This window comes from Callorhinchus milii, unplaced genomic scaffold (assembly GCF_018977255.1).
Source record: "Callorhinchus milii isolate IMCB2004 unplaced genomic scaffold, IMCB_Cmil_1.0 Scaffold5, whole genome shotgun sequence".
In the NCBI taxonomy this organism is placed as follows: domain Eukaryota; kingdom Metazoa; phylum Chordata; class Chondrichthyes; order Chimaeriformes; family Callorhinchidae; genus Callorhinchus; species Callorhinchus milii.
Genome location: NW_024704746.1, coordinates 9,065,820 through 9,089,665, shown reverse-complemented (window position 1 = coordinate 9,089,665; position 23,846 = coordinate 9,065,820). Strand labels below are relative to the sequence as shown.

Here is a 23,846-nt window from a genome sequence, read left to right as displayed (position 1 = left end):
GTTTGGATCTGTGATAAACATTGTAGGCTTCCTTTGAATATTGAAGTTAAATACAATTTACTATTGTAATACTATACTGTGTGGTATACAGTAATGCAAATACTTACCATCAGGGTTTAAAGAGGCTACTTGGTGAAATAATGCTAGTACATTCTTTGGAAATTTGACTTGTGTGCTATTTCAATAATATACTGATATTTTTAAATTGTTTTAAATCAAAGTCAACAATATTGAGGTGACAACCTTAAACTGTTTCTTGTGGTACTTGGAACAAATCTGGTATCGTTTTAAAGACCAGTTTCTGAGCTACTCATTAAATAAAGAAAGTCAAACTCATAGGTACAGTGCAATTGAGATGAGAAAAACAATTAGATGGGTATTGTGGTGATGTTTTGGGGAAGTATTTTTCATCCAGGTTTAAAATCACTGCTCTCGTAGGCTGCTTCCTGCTAGTTTTCAGGGCATTTTTGGTTTTCTGGAAGGTTTATATTGGAAGATTTCAAAATCTTAATTGATTTAAGACGCATTAAAGTCTCCAATGCAGTTTGTTTGCCCCTCTCTACAGGGAGCAAAGTGATGTGTGGATTTTGAACTTTTGACATTAACATTCTTTTTGTCAGTATTAATTTTGACTTGTCTTTTTTCATTCAAAATAATTCAGTTAATCATGTCTCAAAACAGTTTCACAGTAGACCGATTGTAATTACAGAAGATGGTAATTGAGTTGATGTCTATTCTGTAGCTCGGATCATATTTAGGATTATATCACACAATTCAGACCCGATGCCCTCGTCTTAGGAAAACCTGTCAGTAAATTTGCAATTATTCTGGTATGTGTAACTACTTTTGGATAAGTGTATGGGTGAATGTTTTTAATGCTTGTGTCCTTGTGATTTTTAAAGGAGGAAATTAGAGGAATGTAGAAACTGGTAATTGATTGAAAAAATAATTGAAGTCACTCTGACAAATCTATATTTTTTAACATTGACATTTCTAGGATTTTAAAAAAATCAACAATCATAATTGTGGTTGGCTTGGTTAAAGACATGATTAAATATGAAGAATAATAGCAGTTGAAATCTATTAGAATTGAAGCATTTTTAAGATATGCAGTGGGTATCACTTTACTGATGGACAAAGCAGTTACTTTGCGTGCATCTTGTACTTACAGAGCAAATTAGTTGAATAAAATTTTACAAGTTAGCATTAAGTAAAGCACTGTAAGTAATTGTCTTGTTAATGCAATACTTTTAATGTGCTTTTTTAATTGAATAATACAATAATGCTTGCATTTTGCTATTGTGGATGATACTTGTAATTGTAGTAAATGTGACATTCAATTATAGCAAGATCCCACAAACAGCCATGACAAACTCATTGATTCACTTTTGCTCATACATACAATATTGTAGAAAAACAAAGTAAATGTAAAGGAGTTACAGTGCTGTTCAGGCTTGTAGGATGTATTTTGGATGTTGTGACATTGGATTTGATGTATTAATGTTTTATCACAACCCTCTGCTTCAAGGTAGATTTGCTCTGTCCAGTGTGTTAGTACATGCTCATAAATAAATGTTGGTGACCTGAGGCTTATAGCCTCAAATATGAAAAGAACCTGCTGAGCATTAGCCAACACTAGAAGCCAATAAGGTCTCGTAGTCAATTCATGACAACGTACACTTCTGTTTCTTTATTTATCCACCTCAAAATCCACATTGCTTTTCACAGTACCAAACTTATAATTGTGACATTGTAGAAGTTAAAAATTGTGTTTATCACTAGATGTCAGCCTGGCTGTTTCTCTTTTGGATCAGGTTTTGGGTTCAAGCCCCACGTCGGGGCTTTACGGTTACATCTAGGCTGATACTTGTTGGAGGAAGAGGTGTCGTCCTTTGGATGAGACATTAAACTGAAGTCCCGACTGCCTATTCCGATGGGCTTTACAAATCCCATGGCACTACTTGAGAAAAGAAGGGAATTTCTCCTACTGTTCTGGCCAACAATCCCCCAAATAAAATTGGTCACTCATTTCATGGAGCATTTAGCTGCCACATTTACGCGTAAATACAGTTGATGCACTTTTCTGTGAAACACTTTGAGGCGTTTTGATGACTTGTTCAGGTGCTAAATCAAATGCATGGAACATTCTAAGAATAAACTGGTATATTTATGAAATTATAATAATAATAATCCTTGCATTTGATATAGGGTTTTTCACTTCTTCTAGATGTCTCAGAGCACTTCACAGAATATACTGTAAAGTGAGTTGACTGTATATTTGTGGGCAAAACGCGGCAGCCAATTGCGCACGGCAGTGTCTCACAAACAGTTGTGGATTGACGTGACCAATTTATTATTTATTTATTTCACCCTGCCAGGAATCGAACCCAGGTCTCTCGTTTGCGTGGCGAGTGCACGAGTCCTGTAGCTAAATTCGCAAGCGAGAGACCTGGATTCAATTCCCAGCAGGGCAATACCTTGGACAAGTTTCCTTACTCCACACGCCTGATAATCCCTCAAGAAAAAAAACAATAATAAAATTGGTTATTTCAATCCATGACTGTTTATGGAATCTGCTGTGCACAATTGACTGCCGCGTTTTGCCCACAACTATACAGTCAATTCACTTTACAGTATGTTCTATGAAGTGTTTTGAGACGTCTAGAAGACTTGAAAAGCGCTATATGAAATACTAGGATTATATAAGTACCAAACTTTGTGTTCTCCCATTCTCCAATTTGATAGTTTTGCCTCCTACTTACTTGTTCTATTAATAAAGTTGAAGGGAAGGGTAAAGCATTCCGGAGATAAACGGGCAACCTGTAATTGTGAAGGAGTTGTTGTCAGTGTAGTTAGCTCCGAAAAGAATTGAGATATAATTCATCCGTGTAAGCTTTGGACGTATATCTAAATTTGTCAATTCCAAATTGCAGGGATGCTTGCCTTCCCTTAACTTCCAATGGAACACTTAATGCTGATGAACCCCATGGCAAATTTGAGTCTCTATTTATGCCTTCAATGGCTTATGGAAAAACTCATCTGATATTTTTCATGCAAATTAAGTGTACCTTTGTGCATCTTTAAATGCTTTTGTGGAAATTATCAATTACTATTTTATACATTAAAATTAATAATTCATCTTCACAGTATCCTGTCAAAGGGACAGGATTGACAAAAGTTTGAGTAAAACCATAAAATAATTTGGTCGCTCAGTCCACGACTCTTTGTGGGATACTGCTGTGCGCAATTGGCTGCTGTGTTTCGTCCACAAAAAAACAGTCACTGTATTTTCTGTGAAGCACTTTGTGATGTCTTGAAGACGTAATAAGGTGCTATATCAAATGCAAGTATTGTTATTAATTTGGATTATTTTATACTCGCTGTCATTTAGTAAATTAACTGCTACATGGAGCTGAAAGCACTCTGTTCTCTGTTGTTCTGCCAATGACATAGAAGTATTCTGTGGAAATTTTAAACAGAATATGTGAAACTTTTATGATGTCAGCTGGGGGAAACATGCAGTGATGGTTTCACTGCACTGGTTGGGAATTTCCTTTTAATGGATCTGTAGGATCTACAGCATTATTTGTGAAAGAGAGGGGAGTTTCTCCTGGTGTTCTGGCCAATAATCCCCCAAATAAAATTGGTAATTCACGTCATGACCGTTTGTAGGTCATTGCTGTGTGCAAATTGGCTGCCGCCGTTCGCCTACAAATTACACAATCGCTGGACTTCGCAGAGTATATTCTGTGAAGCACTTCTGAGAAGTCTTCAGACATCCTCCTGGCATGAATGGCGCTATATCAAATGCAAGGATTATTATTAACAAGGATGCAGTTCCATTTTCCCTGTTCTCATTGACTATGATATTTGATAAAGTGGCAAAATTCTGCAGACGGTTTTTATTGTTGGAGGAGGATCCACTCTGTGAAGACATGAGGTTGGAGAGCTTCTCCAGACCCAATGAGTGGGACGCAAAGCATCCTTATGAATCTTTTACTATCTCTGGCTAATCTTGTTCTGACTATCTGATATTGCGTTTCAGGTAATTAAAATTGTATTTTAGTTCTTTAAAAAGTTTTCTTTTAAAATGCCACCAATCTTCTAAGAAAAACTGTGGCGTACTCAGGCACCTACCAATGGAATATGCCCAGTATCTTAGGTGAACAGAGTGTTGTGCAGAAATATAATAATAATCCTTGCATTTGATATAGTGCTTTTCACGTCTTCTCAACGTCTCAAAGTGCTTCACAGAATAGACTGTAAAGTGAATTGACCGTATATTTGTGGTCGAAATATGTGGAGACGACAGGAAGGTACAAACACTCGTGAAACTGAATGCTAATCTACAGTTTTATTTGGGCAAAGTAATTGTTTTAAAACTGATATGTTTGGGGTATTTAAGAATAGGCCAGTCCTTGTCTGTGTAAGCAGCAGATTCTAAGTGTGTGTGGGCGATTTTATTTTAACTTATTTCGGATATTCAGAAGGTTAGTAAGTATTAACTCTTTAACGTTTGAGCGACTGATGATGAGAATTGGTTATAAGATGAAAGGCTGGAATTCTAAACCAAATGAAACCCCAAATCAAAGTGAGGATTGGGGATTCAAACATGAAAGATTTGTCATTAGTCTGATATTTTGCATATATTTTGTAATTTACCCGTTGAATATATTCTAGAAAATGAAGGGTGATGGAGCAGGAGCTACATTATGCTTATAAAAGACTTGTGTCTTTACAAAGGCTTGTCACTTACATTTATTGCTATCATCTGAAAGAGCTGAGGTCTGTCCATTGTGATGCTATATTGCATGGATATTTATCTGGGGAGTTTTACTCAATTTCGGGGAGGGGGGTGCCCTTGGTCCATGCTATATTGCTCTGCAGATTGCTGTAATGTTTGAAAATCCTGATATTTTAAAATGTTCTTATTCTCAGGCTGCCAACTGAGTGATTTAACAGCGTAACTGATTGAACGTTAACGTTGGCAGATAATTTTGGTCGTTTTATATTGCGGAATGTTAGCTGTGGACTAAGTTCTGAAAATCTTCACAAAGATAATTAATTCATAAAAAATTGATAATGTAATTTATTAGTAGTTATCACTGTGTAAATTGGGACAACTGTCAGCCATGAAAAAAGTTCTGAGAATAATTTCTATTGTTACCACAGCAACATCATTACCTTACACAAGATGACTGTACGAGCTGGGTCCATTTCTTTGCTGAGATAAATTAATTTATTGTGGAGAAGGGGGGGGAAAGAGTAAATAACTGCAATGTATTTATGGTGCGATTAACATTTGTTTAAATTATAAAGACTAAGTAACAAGTGGTGTTGCTATAGCACAGACAAGAACGTATCCAAAAAGTTTTTCTTAATGCAGCCACTAGCAATAGCACAACTGACAACCTTTCGTGTCAGGTGGTCTCAAAGCATTTCACACAGCTGACTGGGTTCCCGAGTTGGGGGTGTGAGGAGCTGAGGAGGATGAGGGAAAGTGTAGTTGAAAACAAAGTTCTTCATGTGGCTTTTAAAAAGCGGGGAGGAAGGAATGAGGTGGAAGTTCCAGGGAATGAGGGCAGAATGGCTGAGAGCTTGCTCACCAATGGCAAGGCGGATTGGGCAGTGGATATGAAGCAAGCCAGTGTTCAATGAGCAAAGGGAGAGTGGACTGATTAGTTAACTTATCCGATGAAGTCAATTTACATCTAATGTATTTTATTTAGCAAAACTTCAATGAATCAGAAACTGATGGAGAAACTTGCTGGAGGTACCAAACATGTTTGTTGCACCAGGTTGAGTTCCAGCTTTGTGGCTGTTAAAGCACTTCTGTTCATAGTGTTGAGTTGCTGATATGATTGCATTAAAAGAAAAGTTTGAACTGTTGTAAATCCTGTTTAAATGGAAGGCATCAGAAATCAAAGAAAAATATTTAAGCAACGTGGTAAGAAATGGTAAGTCTTGCCCGTGTTAGTTAAATAACTAGTGTACATATATCAATTAAACCAAGATCTAGAAGAGCTAGATATAAAATAGTTTGATTGTTAATGTGGCACAAAATTTTATACAAATCTCATCTTGGTGTAACTCCCTCAAACATAAGGAGCAGGTCTATGTGGGTGGAGAATGAAGGGAGGGAAAAGTTAAAAGAAAAGTTCAGTAAGGAATGAGATTTTACCAGAACAACCAGTCATGCTTGTCTACTCTTTCTTCTGGGAGGCAAGTAGGAGTTTGAATACAAAATAATTTAATGCTAGTTTTGATGGGGAAAATAATTTGTGATATCTGGGAGAAGTCAAACGTCAGTTACGGACTCTCCCATATATACCCATCCACACCACAAATTCTGTTTTTCAATTGAATGCAAGTCTTGAGTATGCTTGTATGATATCAACTAAGTAAACCATTTGATATGCCTTATGTAGGAATAGTGTTTAGCTGACTGCAGTTATTCACAGGTGGTAGTGTCTTCCTCAACCAGAGGGCTAATAGCACAAGCTATTTGATCGCTTGTGGTGCTATTCTTGAGAAAATCATATTTGAATGTTGCTGGAAAAGCGGGTAAGGAACTGGAATGTTTTTTACCTCAGAGTTCAAAAGCATTAAACTGGGAATGTGTATGTAGGAAGGGCTCTAAGTTGGTCAATGTGGTGCATGAATGTTTCTTGGTTCAATGTGTTAGGAAGCCTGCAAAAGACAGCTCTTGTGACGTAGTACTAATCAGTTATTGTTCAGTTAGATGTCACAGGAGAGGGGGTAACTCCACCAAGCTTCAGTCATTTCTTAGAAGCACCCCACCTCTCTAGTCTGGTAAACCTGGCTTCCAACACTGACTCGCAAGTCTCCTGAGCTAAGAGATGGCTGGCTTCTAAATCATTGGGTCATTTACTTTCTTGCACATTATCAGCTATACAAAGGAAGTGTTTGATGCCAATCTTGTTTATTGCACATGTGCTTTATGTGCACAAAGTGCTGCTAATATTAGTTCACAGAGTAAGTGATGTTAGCAGGGCATGTTATGCACAACATACAGGAAGTAACAAATGATTCCGAGTCGGACCTTTTATCATTCTTTGTTATACCATGGCCTCTGCGATATTTGACTGGGTGACTGCATCATAACGGAATTGACTGTTTATAGACTGATGTGACATCTGATTCAAAAATGGCTCTGGCATCTTACAAGTGATTACTTTCATGCAGATGTGTCTACATTTTTGTAAGTTTAACGGATGCATGAAAAGGAAGCTGATTCATAAGTGTTGAGTAAAGGGAGGGGAAGCCAACTGTTGCACCGTCAACCAACGCAAAATTCTATGATTTTTGTCTTTTCAGACAGTTTAACGCACAGTGCAATTAGCATACAGTACTGTTTGGGTACTGGTGTGTTCTCGCTTGCAATTGAATATTTAAAGCACACTGATCTTATACTCCTTATGATACGATGGTCTGCTGAAACTTGCTGTTGCCGCATGAAAATTGTTCACATGGATGAGGTATTGGAGAGTGGATGGCAACTGCGCCCAGCCTCACTCTTCACCCTTATAAATTGCCGTTAGGTGAAACATAGTTCCAGCAAAGACAAAAAGAATGGAAAATGAAATGAAGAAACGTACAAAATTACTTAAGAAGCAGTTGGGAAGGCTGACATCGGAGAATGGTGTTTCTCCAAAATGTTGGTTTTTGTGTATCTAAAAATCTATGTTGAGTGTAGTCACTAGGTGTAAGCTCTGTTCCAGAAATCACTGCGTATCGAAAGCAGACATTTGTTTTCACGATCACTGCTGCAGTTTTTCTTCAATTTTGATCTGTCCTTGTGTTCCCAGCTACCCAGCTACTCAACTTAGTTAGTCTGAAATGTATTGATTTTCCTAGCCATGGACCAAAAGAGGGTTCTTGCTGCAGAACTGACAGTGCAACTTGATTAGTTCCTGTAAGGCTTCCAGTGTAAGTTATGGTTTTGAAACCCTACAATATTGTTTAGCAAGAAGGGTCAACTATACAAAGTTATTTCATCCTCAAATTCTCATGCAATTATAACTTTTTCTAGCCTTTCCTAGCTGAACTTTGTGTAAAATTAAGAGTAGGTACATTATCAGCAGAATTTCAAGGCAACACCAGAAAACCAGGTGGAGTTTGTTTAATCGTTTTTTTCAGTTTTTCCTTCACATCTTGCTTGGGCATAGATAATCGTCTGTATGCATTCATGCTGGAACCTGTATGTGAGAACCTTCTCAACTAGGTGACTTTGATGAGCAATTGATGATCATTGTTGTGCTGAGGCAAGACTTCATCACATCAAAACCTCTAGGATCTTGAGTGCGTCAAGATAGAATGTAATAACTTGACAGATTGACTCAACTAAAATTTGCTATTTGCCAGAAAATCTCTCAATTGGCATGGTCCTTTAAAGTGAAAGGCAGCATGCTTCAAGATTAATTTGAATCATTCATAACTTGTTCACAGAAGTCACACGATGGTTGAAAAACTTCAATCCATCTACTTGAGTTCAAACTTGAGTTCTTGTGGTACTCCCCCAGGACTGTTAGTTCGCTGATGTTGGGAGAGTAGTTTATAATAATCCTTGCATTTGATATAGTGGCTTACCACATCTTCGCAACATCTCAAAGCGGTTCACAGAATATACTGTAAAATGAATTGACTGGATATTTTGTGGGCGAAACGTGGCAGCCAATTACACATAGCAGTGTCCCACAAACAGTTGTGGATTGAGTGACCAATTTATTATTGTTTTAAGGAATTATTACCCCCGGAAAAGCCATCTGCCCCCCAATTGAGTAACGACTGGGTTTCTACTTACTGCCAGGTAAACAGAGGCTGTGGAGTAAGGAAACTTGCACAGCATTTCGCCCTACTGGGAATCGACCCCTACTGGGGTCTCTTGCTTGTGAGGCGAGTGCTCTAATCACTGAGCTACAGGACTTCATAGGACTTTTATGTTAATAAAAGGCATGGAAATCCAGTGTGGTTTTGAATTCGATGTGTGTAAGCTGCTATGCCCTTTATTTGAACTGTTGAAATATTGATTACATTTCTTATATCTTAAAAGTATTATCTAGAAAAATTGGTGACTCATATAAGCTTGTGTGGATTCAATTAAAATAGATCAACGTCAGTTAGTTTTTGCAATTGTTACCCAGTCCATTGCTGATTCTCTTCAATAAAATCTATCATTTTTTCATTGATTCCTTGAAAGTGAAGAATTGAAAAAGAATGAACGCAACTGGATCTTTAGAAGTGGTATGTAATGGTCTTATAATGTAGTGGGGTTAAAGGTCAGAGAGGAGGACCTGAAAAGGGCATCTCACCAGCGGGTATCTGAAATGTATGTTTTGACTGAATCAGCAGAGGAGTTCCGGAAGTCTGTGGCTCATCCTCCAATTGCAAGTATCCAAGTGGTGTTGTAACAACTGAAAAATTAAATTTTTTAAAAGGTTTTTAGTTGACAAAAATCAGAAAAAATAAAGCTTAATTTCCACCAGCCCTAACCTTGTAAGCTCTGGATGTTGATCAGATAAGATGGACTGTGACATTTTACCTGTGCAGTTAAAATTTCCCTTTGTCACAAAATGTTGATTATGGCTTTTTTTTGTCTTTAATTCTCTTTGGCAACTGCACACTAATTCTACTATTAATTAGGAGTGACTTAACCTTATTTGCAAGGATTATTTTGGACATTCGGCACACATTTATTAACTGTATGGACCTGTAAGAGGATTTCAGATTTGGAAAGTCATTTGAAGTGCAGAGTTAATTAGATATTGGGTTCTTCCTAATTATAGTATAATAAATATAATGCCTTATCACATCTTCAAGACATCTCAAAGCACATCACAGAATATACTGTCAAGTAAGTCATCTGCTTGCATTAGACATTCACCCTATTGTCCTATCTTAGCTGATCATCGGTAGCAATCTGCTCTATTAGTGTTCTATGATTTGACCTATAATAATAATAATCCTCGCATTTTCGGGATGTTTCAAAGCGCTTCACAGAATATACTATAAAGTGAATTGACCATATTTTGTGTACAAAACACGGCAGCCAATTGCGCATAGCAATGTCCCACAAACAGTTGTGAGTCATGTTATTATTATATCCTGTAGCTTTATTCTTAAATATGCAAGTTTTTTCAAGTGACTTAATCTAAAACAATGTGTCTTGTTCTATTACTGTCAGAGTTATGCGTATTCCTGCATTTTCTGTGGTAAATGAGTCAAATCATCAGTTGGGAACATTATTTCTTGATGAAATGAAACTCATTACATGTTGGTACTTTTAAGTATTTTTAAATAGAAATTTCAACTGGCATTCGGGATTCTTTTCTCCACAACCCACTGTGAATTACTGTTGCCATCTGTTGACTTGATGCATGAGCAAATGCAGTTGTTGGCATGTTCCCAGGTGATGATCTAAATGTGTAAATTGGTATATTGTAAGCACAGGTGATGGTTTTTCTGGTTGTACTCATGCTAGTTGCATTATTAGAACTGTTGTTGCAGTGCTGTGTTTTTGCAGCTGAAGCTCTTAAGAATTTGGGAAATAAAATTTGCAGCAGAAACCACAACTTAATCCACACATTTCATGGACCCGATGGATATTTTCTTCATGCCTTGTAGACGTTTATACCCAAACTCCAAACATATGCATAATACTGATGGGAAAAAATGTGTATATGCAATATTGTGCAAGCAGAAGTTTTCAGCATATTTAAACCAGTCGTTTCTTGGAATTGCTCTTCAGCAATCAGTTTTTTTTCATCCTTGCAAATTGCAAATCTGTGCAAAAACTCACATGGTAGTATTTGAATTGCAGCACTGCACATTTTCTTCTTGCGTACTGCAGTCAATAAAACTGGAATGGTGCATCAGCGTATTTGAAGATTTTGATCCTTTTTATTTTTAATTTCTAACAGGTTCTTGTATATCATAGAATAAGAAATTACACTAAACCTAAATTAGAACCGCTGTATTTTTTCCTAAATTGTTAGGAAAATACTAAAGTAATATTTTCCTGCATATCAAGCCTGGAATATTCCAGCAGTTGCATTAATTATGCAATAATGTAGCCAAAATGTTTCATTATATCCTGCACCTGAATTATTCTTAAATCTGCAAGTCCTTTCAAGTGATTTAATCTAGAACATGTGTCTTGTCTTTATTATTGTCAGAGTTGTTCTGTTCAACAATCCCCTCATAGAATTGGTCATTCATTCGGGAGATGGTGGAAACAGAAAGTGTTGATCCTTTCAAGAACAATTTAGATAGATTTCTGTTAGGAAATAATATCTCAGAATACAGTATATAGTTTAGAACTCCACGTGTCAAGCGACTGCCAGGATGGTGGAAGGCAAACTGGATAGACTTGGTCTTCTTTCACCTCACAAATTTGTATGTTCTTATTCACTTCAAGGCTGTCCGTGGGACATTGTTGTGCACAAATAACGACCACATTCATCCAGAAAAACAGTAATTCCAATTGTCAGTATATCCTGCTTTGTAATGTCATCCTGACTTGAAAGGCACTATGCTAAAAGTAAGGATTACTATTTGCTTGTGCTGGAGAAAATTAAGGGCAAAATAAATGGAGAAGGAAATTTCAGAGAATGTGAAAAGACACATTTACTTATTGTCATTCAAACAATATCTTGCTTCTAAGAAAATCTGATTAGATGTTCTATCTTGCATTCTGCAATGCTAAGCATCATGATGGTTGAATGCTGAGAGTATAGGAGATGTCCATCTGATTGAAGTGTTTGAATAATGAAGTGAAGCCAGGTGGGCAACACTGGTATTGCAACAAGAGTGGTTTGAACAGTTGTTGTGAAATAATCTTGTGTCAATAACACTGTATATGGACATTGTGTGTGTATCTTGCCCTAATTGTGGAGGGGTTCAGAACGTGAGTAATAGAATTAGTTATGTTAGTGGTCTGATTGGAGCTAATCAAGAGCACTGGGAAGACATCTGGTGGAGATGAAGCATTGTGTAGGAAAACAGACGGATTGATGTCCTGAGGAGAGTTAACTGTACAAAAGCCTGTTTTTTTTAAAAGGATTTGTCCATGTCAGTACTAATCTTTATTGCTTTGTTGCGGAAATACAGTTTTCTTGAAAGTGGTGCAAGATCAGGAAAAAGACGGTTGTTAAAGCTTAATTGTTGCACAGACTTGAAATGACAGAGTAGCTAGTACTCAGGTAATTTTAGTCAGGATTTTCATATATGTTGCACATGCATCGTACTGAAATGTGTGTTAAACCAATTTCTGAAATTACCATTATTTAAATGGATAAACATAGATTGCAAAGTAGGGTGATAGGATTATTTCTGCTTAGCAAATTTGGTGGTTGAAAAATCTGGACACAGTCATTGTGTCAATCATTGTAATTCAGCCGTGTATATTAGAGGCATCAGTGAACAGGTCTCAAAGATATCTGTGATCACCTTCCATGCTGATGAGGAGGCATCCAAGGTGTGATGATTATACAAAATCCTGTATAACAGATAAAACTGGTATCCAGAAATGTACTGAATAAAATCAAAATATTCTTTCATTTATTTATTGGACACATGATCCGGTTGATATTTGCTGCAGAGGACTCCCAACATTTTTTTCAAATGACCTGAATTTGGTAAAATAGTATCCACTGATATATTTAGTAATGGAGAAGTTGAAAGCTGTCTGTCAGTTTACACTCGTAAAATAAACAGAACATATAGATAATAATAATCTTTGCATTTGGTATAGTGCCTTCCATGTCAGGAAGATGGTGCAGAACGCTTCAAAGAATTTACTGTAAAATGTAATGACTGTGGGTTTTGTAGGTGAACCAGTCTTTCAAAGTTATGAGACTGTTAAGTTGTAGTTCACACAAAGGCACCGGATCAGAGTTTGTGCATAAAGCAGCTCAAGGCAGCGTTGAGTGAATTGAAGTAACTAGTACTAGATTCCACTGAAGATATAATTCATTAATGTTATAATATTCCTTGATTAAGTATTTCTGGTATAGCAGTCAAAGGAATTTATATCCATAGTTTAGTACTGGATAACTATTGCACACGTAGAACACTTATTACATTCCTGTGTGATATGACTGAAATCACACTCTGCATAAGTTAACTCCACAACTAAGGCAAGATGTTCTAGATTCACTTCTTATTTCGTGACGTGAGCAGTTGCTGTAGCTTCCTTTTTTTTGTTCCCATTAGTAGGTGATATAATCATTTCTCTTTCTAGTTATTATTATTTGACCGGAAACTATGCAGGCATTGTTTTGCAAGTTTCACCGTGAACTGCATTAAATGCAGGGTCAATTTTTTTTGGCTATGGAGCACCTGACGTAGTGGGGATTCTTTCATTAGAATGAAAATATTGGAAATGGCTGTGTCCCATAAAAAAAGAAGAGGTATTTCCATCATGTGGTAGATTTTCTTCAGAACGGATATTGATTCTGCATGCCATGAGCACTCTGTTAATATGCTTATTGTAATCTGCTGCCACAACTAGACATTTAGTTAGGCAAGAGAGCTGTCACAGAGTTGTTTGGATACAGTGGTTGGTCAATGTAGGTAAGATCTGGATATGTTGACAGAAGTAGTATAGATTTATACTGTACTTCCATGCAGTGGCAGTTAGTGTTCCACGTTGAAGCTGCTTCATGTAACACGGAGGTTCTTTCAGCGCCTTGGGACGTCCTCCCGACATGAAAGGCGCTATACAAATGTAATCTTCTTCTTGTTTTAAGATAAATCTACTGCTCAGCTACCGAGGCCACACATGACTATTGCGGACAGCACCACGGTCATAAACCCCTTCATGGTAACGCTCTCTGAAGAGCTGTGGCATGGTTAACAAACTATTACAATAAATTAAATGTTTCTTTTTCCTGAGCACAACAATGAGGTTCCAGACTATCTGAACCCTGGGCCAAGCGTGTCGTGCTCCCACCACTGTGCACCTGGAATTCACAAACAAATCCACTGTGAGCGTCTCTCTCGCGTAATATACAGTTTTTTTTACAATTTCACCCACAAATATACAGTCAATTCACTTTACAGTATATTCTGTGAAGCGCTTTGAGACGTCTAGAAGACGTGAAAAGCGCTATATCAAATGCAAGGATTATAATATGCCGCTTGCAGGATTTTTCTTTCATATTGTAGAACACTTTACCACCGAACCCGGTTGTTGCTTCACTGACGGTGTTTTTTTCGGTGCGGAAAGTAAACTGTTCCCGGGCTTTGTGTCTTAACACAGTCAGTGCTCTGTGAAGTCGGTCGCGGCCCAAGTGCCCGTGTGGTGGACTGGTCGTGTTTTAGTTGATGTGATAGTACTTTATTGGAGTATTTCCTCAAATCTGTGCCTGGTTATCAGCTGTTATTTTGTGTGGAAAAGCTCCCGAACAGACAGTCGTTGCTCCTGTGCATCTCCTAAGAAGGGAGGCTGACAATAGACATGCAGATGCATTGTGGAGTCCTGGAGCTCAGTGGTTAGAGCATTCGCTTTGCAAGTGAGAGACCTGAGTTCAATTCCAGGCAGAGGGCGAAACCTTGGGCAAGTTTCCTTACCCCACAGAGCCTAATAATAATCCCTCCAAAACCAAAAACAATAATAAATTGGTCATTGTCAATCTACGACTGTTTGTGGGACATTGCTGTGCGCAATTGGCTGCCGCGTTCGCCCACAAATATACAGTCAATTCACTTTACAGTCTATTCTGTGAAGCGCTTTGAGACGTCCTCCCGACGTGAAAAGCGCTATATCAAATGCAAGGATTATTATTATTATTATACCCCCAAAATGCCTCTCCCTTTCGGCTGTTGTAGTCACCACTTGGCGCCTGCTCTCCCAGACTTCTGTCCGCTGTTGCTGATACGCACACGTGTTTGTTTACATGGCAATGTGCTCGCAGAGAATCGGATGGAATAACGGATGGGTGAAGTCGATTCCTTCCACTCGGGCTCCGGTCGGCAAAGAGTCCCTGATTTCTCCGCCAACAGCTTCTCTTCGCTGTGCAGTCCAGAGCACCGCGTCTTGTGTGTGTGTGTGTGTGTGCGTGAACGAGACGAGAGCACCGCGGCGAGTCGCTGCTTCCCCCCCTCGCCCTGTTCCTCCTTCTTTGCCGATGTCCCAACGTGGCATCGAGTCCGATCCGCTCCCACCACCCGCCGTGTGTGTGTTTTGTAGGGAAGGTCAAAGCGTGTGCCGGCGCCGCGGCGGTCAAAGTGGGACGCGGCGCCGGTGCCCCGTCCCCTCTGTCTCTCTCTCTGTGCCCTGTGTTCCCAACGGCGGCGCTCAGCCAATCAGAGGGCCAGTCACATCGTGCCAGCACCACGCTGGCTGTCACGGCTATGCTGATTGGAGCTCAGCACCGCCCCGAATGGTGACGCTGCTCTGCCGCTAATGAGACACATTTACGTACATTCCCCTCTCCCCCCACACACCCCCCCCACACCCACACACACCCCCACCCCACCCCCCAGCCATGCAAATCATGAGATAGTGGGAAGACCTCGCTGCCTGGTGTGTACCGTATCATGCAGCCATCTATCTATGTGCAGCATTCGATTGTTTTCTCAGCCTTTCCGAAAGCGATGCACAATTTTAAGATGTTTTTGGTTTGCGGGGGATGGAGAGGGGGTGGGGGGGGGGGAGAGGGGGTGGGGGGGGGAGAGGGGGTACGTGCGGGAGGGAGAGGCGGCATTTTTAGAATGGAGGAGCTTTGAGAGTATTTGCTTTTAGCTGCTGGTTTTGCTGCTGGCTGCCGTACGCGGTGTATTTTGACCTTGTAGATCGGACTCCTGCAGGTTTTTTTCCCGCTGCATCGCCGGTGGATTCCTCTCCCCCCCCCCCCCCCCCCCCTCCCCGGGGACTGTCGGCATAGTAACTGTGACGTCCCGGGTCCGTGTCTCCTGGCTGGAATGGTGCTGTCATGACAACAAATGGCGTCTGGCGGCCAATCAGCCGGACAGTTGGATCCATCTATTCCGAGAGCTTGTGCCGGGAGCTCTGCCCTGTGTGTGCTGCACACAGAGTGCTTTGTAATAAACCAGTCGGTCATGCTGCACTGCAGCTGTTTCCTGTTCTCGGAAAATAATACAGAATCATCTCCCCCCCCTCTCTCTCTTCCCCCCCCCCCCCCCTCCCTCTCTTTCTCTTCCCCCTCTCTCTCTTCCTCCCCCCCTCTCTCTCTTCCCCCCTCTCTCTCTTCCCCCCCCCCCCCCCTCTCTCTCTTCCCCCCCTCCCTCTCTCTCTCTCTCTTCCCCCCCTCTCTCTCTCCCCCCCCCCCCTCTCTCTCTCTCTCTCTCCCCCCCCCCTCTCTCTCTCCCCCTCCCCCTCTCTCTCTCCCCCCCCCTCTCTCTCCCCCCCCTCTCTCTCTCCCCCCCCCTCTCTCTCTCCCCCCCTCTCTCTCTCTTCCCCCCCCCCTCTCTCTCTCTCTTCCCTGATGAACTCCAACCATTATTTTGGAGAATGATCCTGGAACAACAAATTGGCCTACCAGGTCAGAACAGCAGTCTCCGATATTTCTGCAGAATGTGTTGGGTCTTTTCTGCCCTCTAAGTCGGATAGGAAGGATATTGGGCCGGGGTTTCTTCCAGATCTCTGTTTCTGTCTAGTTTCAGACCTCTTACCTGCATAAATTTCAACTTTTATTACAACTGAAACACAAACCTGAATGCATTTGTTGCACACCACCATGGCAGTGCCACTTCCACTCTTGTCTAAATCCACTCACAGCTGCAAGCCATCTGGCATCTCCCTGAATGAGAACCTGCAGTGGGAAGAGTGCCAAACAGGTCTCAAGTAATGTGAGTTAAAGCCACGGTGTCTCACATCTAAATTAGATACATAAAATGATTTATTTTACTTTTGATTTTTGCTCAGTTAATAATACTTGATTCCAAGCTAAACCATTTCACAAGTCCATTGGACCAAAGGAGAGATGTACTCCTTAACGATGCACCAAGTGCACTTTTTCCAGATCATATCTGTGCTCTCAGCAACTGGTGGGGTCAACTTGTAAGCTCTGGAAAGATTATGAGAGTATTTCTCCTAACAGTTCTCTTAAAACAGTGGTTACCTTTTGATACAGTCATGTGTCTTTATTTTCCTGTTAGCTTAGTTGAGTAACTGCTTGAAGGCAGACAGTATTAAACATTCATTTGGTTAAAGTAAAGCTTGTTGTTTTCTGATATTGCAGCTTTAATTACTCAAATGCTATAATAAGGGTACGTTTTATGTGAATCCAAACTTGATTACTCAAACATGTTGCAAATTACACAGAAAGTGGAGTCGTGTCTTTAAAAAAATCTTTGTACTTAGATTTTGGAAAATCATTAGATTTCATGTGAAAGACGTGAACAACTAAGTTTTTATAGCATCTTACGTAAATGTCTCTAGGCGAAACAGTAATCACCGACAAGTGTAGGGATTGTTTTTATAGGGAAATAGAACAGCTGTTTGGCATAATGTTCTACAAAAGCCATGAGAAAAAACATGAAAATTATTGGCTAGATCTAAGGAATAAATGTTTACTGGCCTATTCTTATGGGTCATTGCATGAGAGCACTGCAGTGCCTATATGCATATCCAAAGTGTCATTTTGCTTTTAAAAGCTGATGCAGCTTTTGAATAGCTTATTGTTTTTTCTGTTTAGGCTGCCATTGTTACAATTTTTCATTCTTCATATACTCAGTGATTGGCAGAATGTATATCCTTGCAAAATTGGATTCATCATGGTATTCTATTATTGGCAAATACAATCAAACTGTTTATTTCATCAAGTGAAATAAGGATACACTGGTACATTGCCACAATTTACTGCAGCCAGATTTCACTGCTCCTGAACTACTTGGTAGAGTGTGAGTGCTGACGTAATCTGTACAAACAGTTTTCTTGTTTTGAGGAATGAGGGTTTATACAATCTTTTTATAAGTCTCCCTCCAGGCAAGGATGCGGCTAATGTACTGTCCTGGCTTCAGGAGATGTAAAAATAAGCTGGCACAAAGTTATTTGGTTTCTATGATGTGCTTTTTGGTATCATTAATGGGTCAGCATCTTCACTGTGATGAAATATTAAATGTGTTTGAGATTAGTTACAACAGGGAAAGATTGCAGCTTGTCTATAATAATAATAATAATCCTTGAATTTGATATAGCGCTTTTCACGTCGGGAGGACGTCCCAAAGCGCTTGACAGAACACACTGTAAAGTGAATTGACTGTATATTTGTGGGCGAACGCGGCAGCCAATTGCGCACAGCAATGTCCCACAAACAGTCGTAGATTGAAAATGACCAATTTATTATTGTTTTTGGTTTTGGAGGGATTATTATTAGGTGTGTGGAGTAAGGAAACTTGCCCAAGGTTTCGTCCTGCCTGGAATTGAACTCGGGTCTCTCGCTTGCAAAGCGAGTGCTCTAACCACTGAGCTACAGGACTCCACAAATGTGCACGTTTCCAACAACAGCATTGCATCTCCATCAACAGGGTGATGGTGAAGTTGCAAACACCCGCCTTAGGAAGGCAGATTGCTAGGGAATTTGTTTAGATATGAAATACTGTATTCAGTGTAACAACGAAAGTTCCTGGAGGTGAGTTTGTCAGTCTGCTAAACTCATAATTTGTTTTGATGGTGTTTACATAGGAGATCTTAATATTGAGTTTAACTTCAATTTGTCTTTGTTGCAAACTTTCAAATTATTTCCCAACTTCAACACATTGAAGCTATTCATCATTGATGCCAATTAATTGGTATTTAGTACTGGTATCCCAGCACCTTGGGATGTCCATCTGATATGAAAGGAGCTAGATAAATGTAATTTGTTGTTATTTGTATCTAATACAGCTATTCTATATATTACTGTGCATGCATGGAACTATGTATCTTCCATTTGAGCTACCCTGTAGTGAGAGAGTAGATGGGATCTTTCTAATCTCTCCAAGTGTAAAATATTACCAGAAAAAAATTGTACTTAATGAAAGTGTAACCAGCTTAAGATTTTCAATGAGAAAGGGATGATTATTTTTATTTTAACATTTTTCTTCTTCCCTCTTTCTAGGCAGGCAGAGGCCCTAAAGGCTGACATGACAGGTAAGACTCTTTTTCCAAAAAAATGTGTATAAGTAGGGCATCTGATTTGAATGGGACATTACAATGACTACTCTAACTACTTAGTGATGAGTAATTCAGACATCTGACCATTATATCCAAGCAGTTGTATTGAGATGCCAGAGGTAACTAATTGGATAACTGGTAGGGCGCCCAGGTCATGAACCACAGCACAAATATTGTGCTATTATCAAAAGCTGTAGTATCTAGCTTCAAAGGTAAACATGGTCTTGATTGAAGCAGCTTAGATTGGGCTTGCTGAAGCTACCTCATAGGCTCATTCCTCTGGAAAATGAGCTGACATGAAAAGACATTGCGATGAATATCAAAATGTCTTGCAGCATCACTATCCATGGAAGCACTCTCCACCTCACTGAGCCAGTACAGAACTTTGGTATCTGGTTCAAGTCTCAACTGTCTTTAAAACCTCACAGCCATGCCATGACCCCACATCTGCCTTCCCCTACCTCCGCAACATTTCCCATTTCTGCCTCCCACTACCTCTCCCATCAGGCTGCTGAGACTGTCATCCACACTTTCGTAACATCCAAGATTGCCTATGCAACTCCCTGCTCTCCAGTCTTCCCAACTCTTCCCTTACTTGCAGAATATTCAGAACTCTGCAGCTCATGAACTTTCCGCACTAAGCTCCGTGGGCCGATCACCCCTATCTTTGCCCGACTTCACAGGCTCCCCATCCTCCAGAGGATTGAGTCAACCTGCTGTGACTGTCACATATGGGAATTAAAGTGACCGGTCACAAGTGTGGAAAGGACTCTGATTGACTAAGTTTCAGAATGGTCGGAACATAGCATTATATGTTTAAAAACTTGAGTTAAGGATGTAGCATATAGCGCCTTGTCAAATGAAAGTTGTTTTTCTGAGTGAGTGTGTGTGTGTGAGAATCCATCTATGTCCCTGTAATTGGGACTGATTGATAACATAACTAGACTAGTAAGAATGCTTAGTTCCATTACCTGAATGGAAATTTTTCTTTTGCGGTTTTTGCAAATGCTCCTTTTCTCACACTCCCCCAAAATTAGAAGAAAATGCCCACCTGAATAGCATTTATCATCTTTATTTAAGACACAAGTAAAAAATGTGATGCACTGATTATCCTTGATGCACTTCACAAGATACTCGATTTTGAGCTAATTTGGGATCCCGTGAAATGAAGCCTCCAATGGTAAGATGCTGTTGGTTGAGGCCCAATCACAGTGCCAAAGTTAGGTTGGGTTATTCTCATTCACCTTTAGAAAGCATTATGTTTCATAGGTAATTCATTAAAATGCCTAAGGAAAGCGTTTGTATTCCAGTTGTGGAGTAAATTCAAATGAAGAAGGTTACATTTTTTTACTTTTTTGGGGAGTGGGGGAATCTATGAAGTTTTTATGTACTAGTGTTACATTCGGTGGCAGGAACAGCGTGAAATGCTTAGTTCCATTACCTGAATGGAAGTTTTCCTTTTGCGGTTTTTGCAAATGCTCCTTTTCTCACACTACATTAGACTTACATTAGTATACCACAGGGGATTGCATGTTCAGTAGTACAATTTTGTATACTTTTTTTTTAAAAGAGCAATTTGTTCTTAGGACATTTCTATTTGCAGGGTTTTAAAAATGTGACAAGAATTGTGATTAGCAAGGTTTCCCCCACTGGCAGAGCTCCAAGGTGAACCTCATAGTTCCCTAGCTTTCTATTGCTTTCAATAGCCTTGCAGCTTATCACCTTATTAATAATCTTGCACTTCATTCATCTGTTTATACTCACCAAACTAGCTCTAGTCATCCTTAATTGCTGTCTTTCCTTAAGATTATGCAGAATCGTTCTGTGTCTTTTCTGCAGTAAACTATTATGCTGTTCACTGTCCATTAGCATTAAACAACCGTTGTCAATGTTTAAGCTATCATGTATGTCCCTCACTGTTGAAACAAGCCTGAATCCTGCCGATATTGCTATCAGTGACAGATTAACAAACCCAAAACTCCATCTCAGCTCTTCAATTAATTTTCTTTAGGTTTGGAAATTCTGCAGCTTTGTTTGTTTGTGTGTGTGAATGAATTAACATTTGTAAGTAGGTCTTCCATTTGTCCAAGTTATCGACTAATGTAGGATCTTTCCAATTTTGATATTAATCCACTGTTTTTACGTATATGATCTTTTCCAAACTTTTCTTCCCAACATTTTATAATGCAGAATGAAACGAGAAAGAAATACACACACATATGTATGGGAAAATAGTCTTTTTTTTAAAAAAAAGTCTGTACTTATTGCTGTTTTTCTGAGCAGATTCAAAGCTGGGTCCAGCTGAGGTCTGGACATCCAGACAAGCTCTGCAGGACCTTTACCAGAAAATGTTGGTCACAGACTTGGAGTATGCACTGGATAAGAAGGTGGAGCAAGACCTGTAAGTATGTAATACGTTTCAGGTGGAAATAGATATCTTCATTCTATTTCATTACTGTTAGAAATACAAAAATCTTTTGGTTTGGGATAGTATTTTCATTTTTGACATAACCATATGTTGATTTCTAGTACATCTGAACTATAGAGGCCCCAAAATGGTTCAGTCTTGGCTCTAGAGATCTATCAAAGCTGGGCTCTGTTAACCAGCAGAGTTAGTCTTCTGAATTTGAAGACTCTTGAGACTAAAGCGTTGCAGAATGTCCAGAATCGAGTAAACTGAAACTCAGAGTTATGTTGTAGAAATATTGCTGATATCCTTATCTTTGCTCCTCTATACAATTATTTCCTTCTCGTCATTTTTTATCTGTCGGCTGGTTCAAACCTACAAATCTGACTTGATCGGCTGCAGAAAAGAGAAAAGGGGCAAGAAAATTATTGTAATTAACGAAAGGGCCAAATTATTCCTTTTTTTTCATAAAAATCTTATGTCCTAGAAGTTATAAACAAATAAGGGACTAAACTGGTAATTAAAGAAAGAATGAGTAATGTAATGGAGGGAATGACTTAATTCATGACTCCTCCTTTATTACTGGTTCAGTATTTAGCTCTCCTGTAAGAAAACCCTTTTTTAAGACTTTGTTTTGCTGGATTTTTATTTTTTTTAAGACTTTTAATATAGTTCTTATATGATGTTGTACAATGAATTCATCTCTTCTAATTTTCTGATCTACAGTTGGAATCATGCCTTCAAAAATCAAATTACTACACTACAGGGTCAAGCCAAGAATCGAGCCAATCCGAATCGTAGCGAGGTACAGGCCAACCTTTCACTCTTCTTAGAGGCAGCTAGTGGCTTCTACACACAGGTAAGTGCAGAGATAAAACTTGTGGATTCACTGTGAGAATGAAATGAGTTTAATCTGAGCTTCAGAAGCCTGGAAATATTTAGCCACGGACAGACGAACAGAGGAAAATGCTGATTGGGAGGAATATTGGGTAAGAGGATTGCTAGCTAAGAGATTGTGTGAGTTTGAAAGCCATTGGGGTTCCGAACCACGGAAATCTTTACTGGAAGTGATTCACACAATATACTGTAAAGCATAGTGACTGTATTTGTAAGCGAATGTGGCTACCAACTTGCGCACAGCAGCATCGCAGACATAATAATAATAATCCTTGCATTTGATAATAATACTAATAATCCTTGCATTTGATACAGCGCTTTTCATATCTTCTAGACGTCTCAAAGTGCTTCACAGAATATACTGTAAAGTGAATTGACTGTATATTTTGTGGGCGAAACGTGGTACAAAAGTGTTGATTTACATCAGAGAGACACCAAAATGCTTAATGAATACTGAGTTTGGGGAAAACACGGCAGCCAAATGCACACAGCAGTTTCCCACAAACAATCGTGGATTGAGTGACCAAATTATTATTTTTTAAGTGAATATCCAAGGTTAGGTTTTGGGGGGGTTCGGGGTGGGGACGTGGTATTACTGAAGGAAGGTATAGGGGGCATCAGAAGTTGGAATTTTGATTCTAATCGACAAAGGTAAATTGCTAAATCAATGCTTATACCAATTTAGTAGGCTTCAAATATTAGTTTTCCATTAGTGTAAAGTTTATATTGTGTGATCTTGATTTCAGTGATGAAAACAATTTATATTGTAGTCTTAAAGTTTGATTGTTGAATTTTAAGTATAATATTGACCATTTATAATTTGTGTTTTAAAAATTCCTTTCAGTTGTTGCAGGAGCTGTGCACGGTTTTCAACGTGGACCTTCCCTGTCGTGTTAAATCCTCAGAGCTAGGAATTATCAGCAATAAACAGTGCAGCACCAGTGGCATTGTGAAGCCCCAACCTAGTTCTTGCTCTTATATCTGCCAGCACTGCCTTGTTCACCTCGGAGACATAGGTATGTTAAAGCATTGGTTGGGGGCAATATGTATATGATGGAATAGGCAATTTGAGCAGTTGATGGCAATGCCAGCCAATTTGTTGGATATTTAAAGACTACTAACTTACTAACAGGAAAATGAATGACACAACTATCTAAATGTGCTGAAGTAACATTTCTGTGCCAAAATGAAAAACATAGCCAATTTATAGCTTTTAAAAGTTCAGAAATACTCTATGGTTCCACCCATGTGAGTCTGTTTAAGATGTCTTTTAGGAAAATTGACAACCTGTATTTAGACTCAGATATTACATGGTAGGATGATCCCATTGGGAAATTGTCTTAGACGAGTTACTCATCCAACAATGGGCATGGCTGTGTCGCTGAAGCATCCTGTGTTAAT

General features: G+C 39.2%; 1 protein-coding gene across 1 annotated transcript in view; it reads left to right on the top strand.

Annotated features, from left to right (window-relative positions):
- Positions 1–23,846, top strand: part of smg7 (SMG7 nonsense mediated mRNA decay factor) — a 57,579-nt gene that overhangs the window by 5,624 nt on the left and 28,109 nt on the right. Inside the window, 4 exon segments of the mRNA XM_042335061.1 lie at positions 19,086–19,117; positions 21,425–21,542; positions 22,275–22,407; positions 23,290–23,461. Of these exon segments, the coding sequence (XP_042190995.1) occupies positions 19,086–19,117; positions 21,425–21,542; positions 22,275–22,407; positions 23,290–23,461 (455 nt within the window).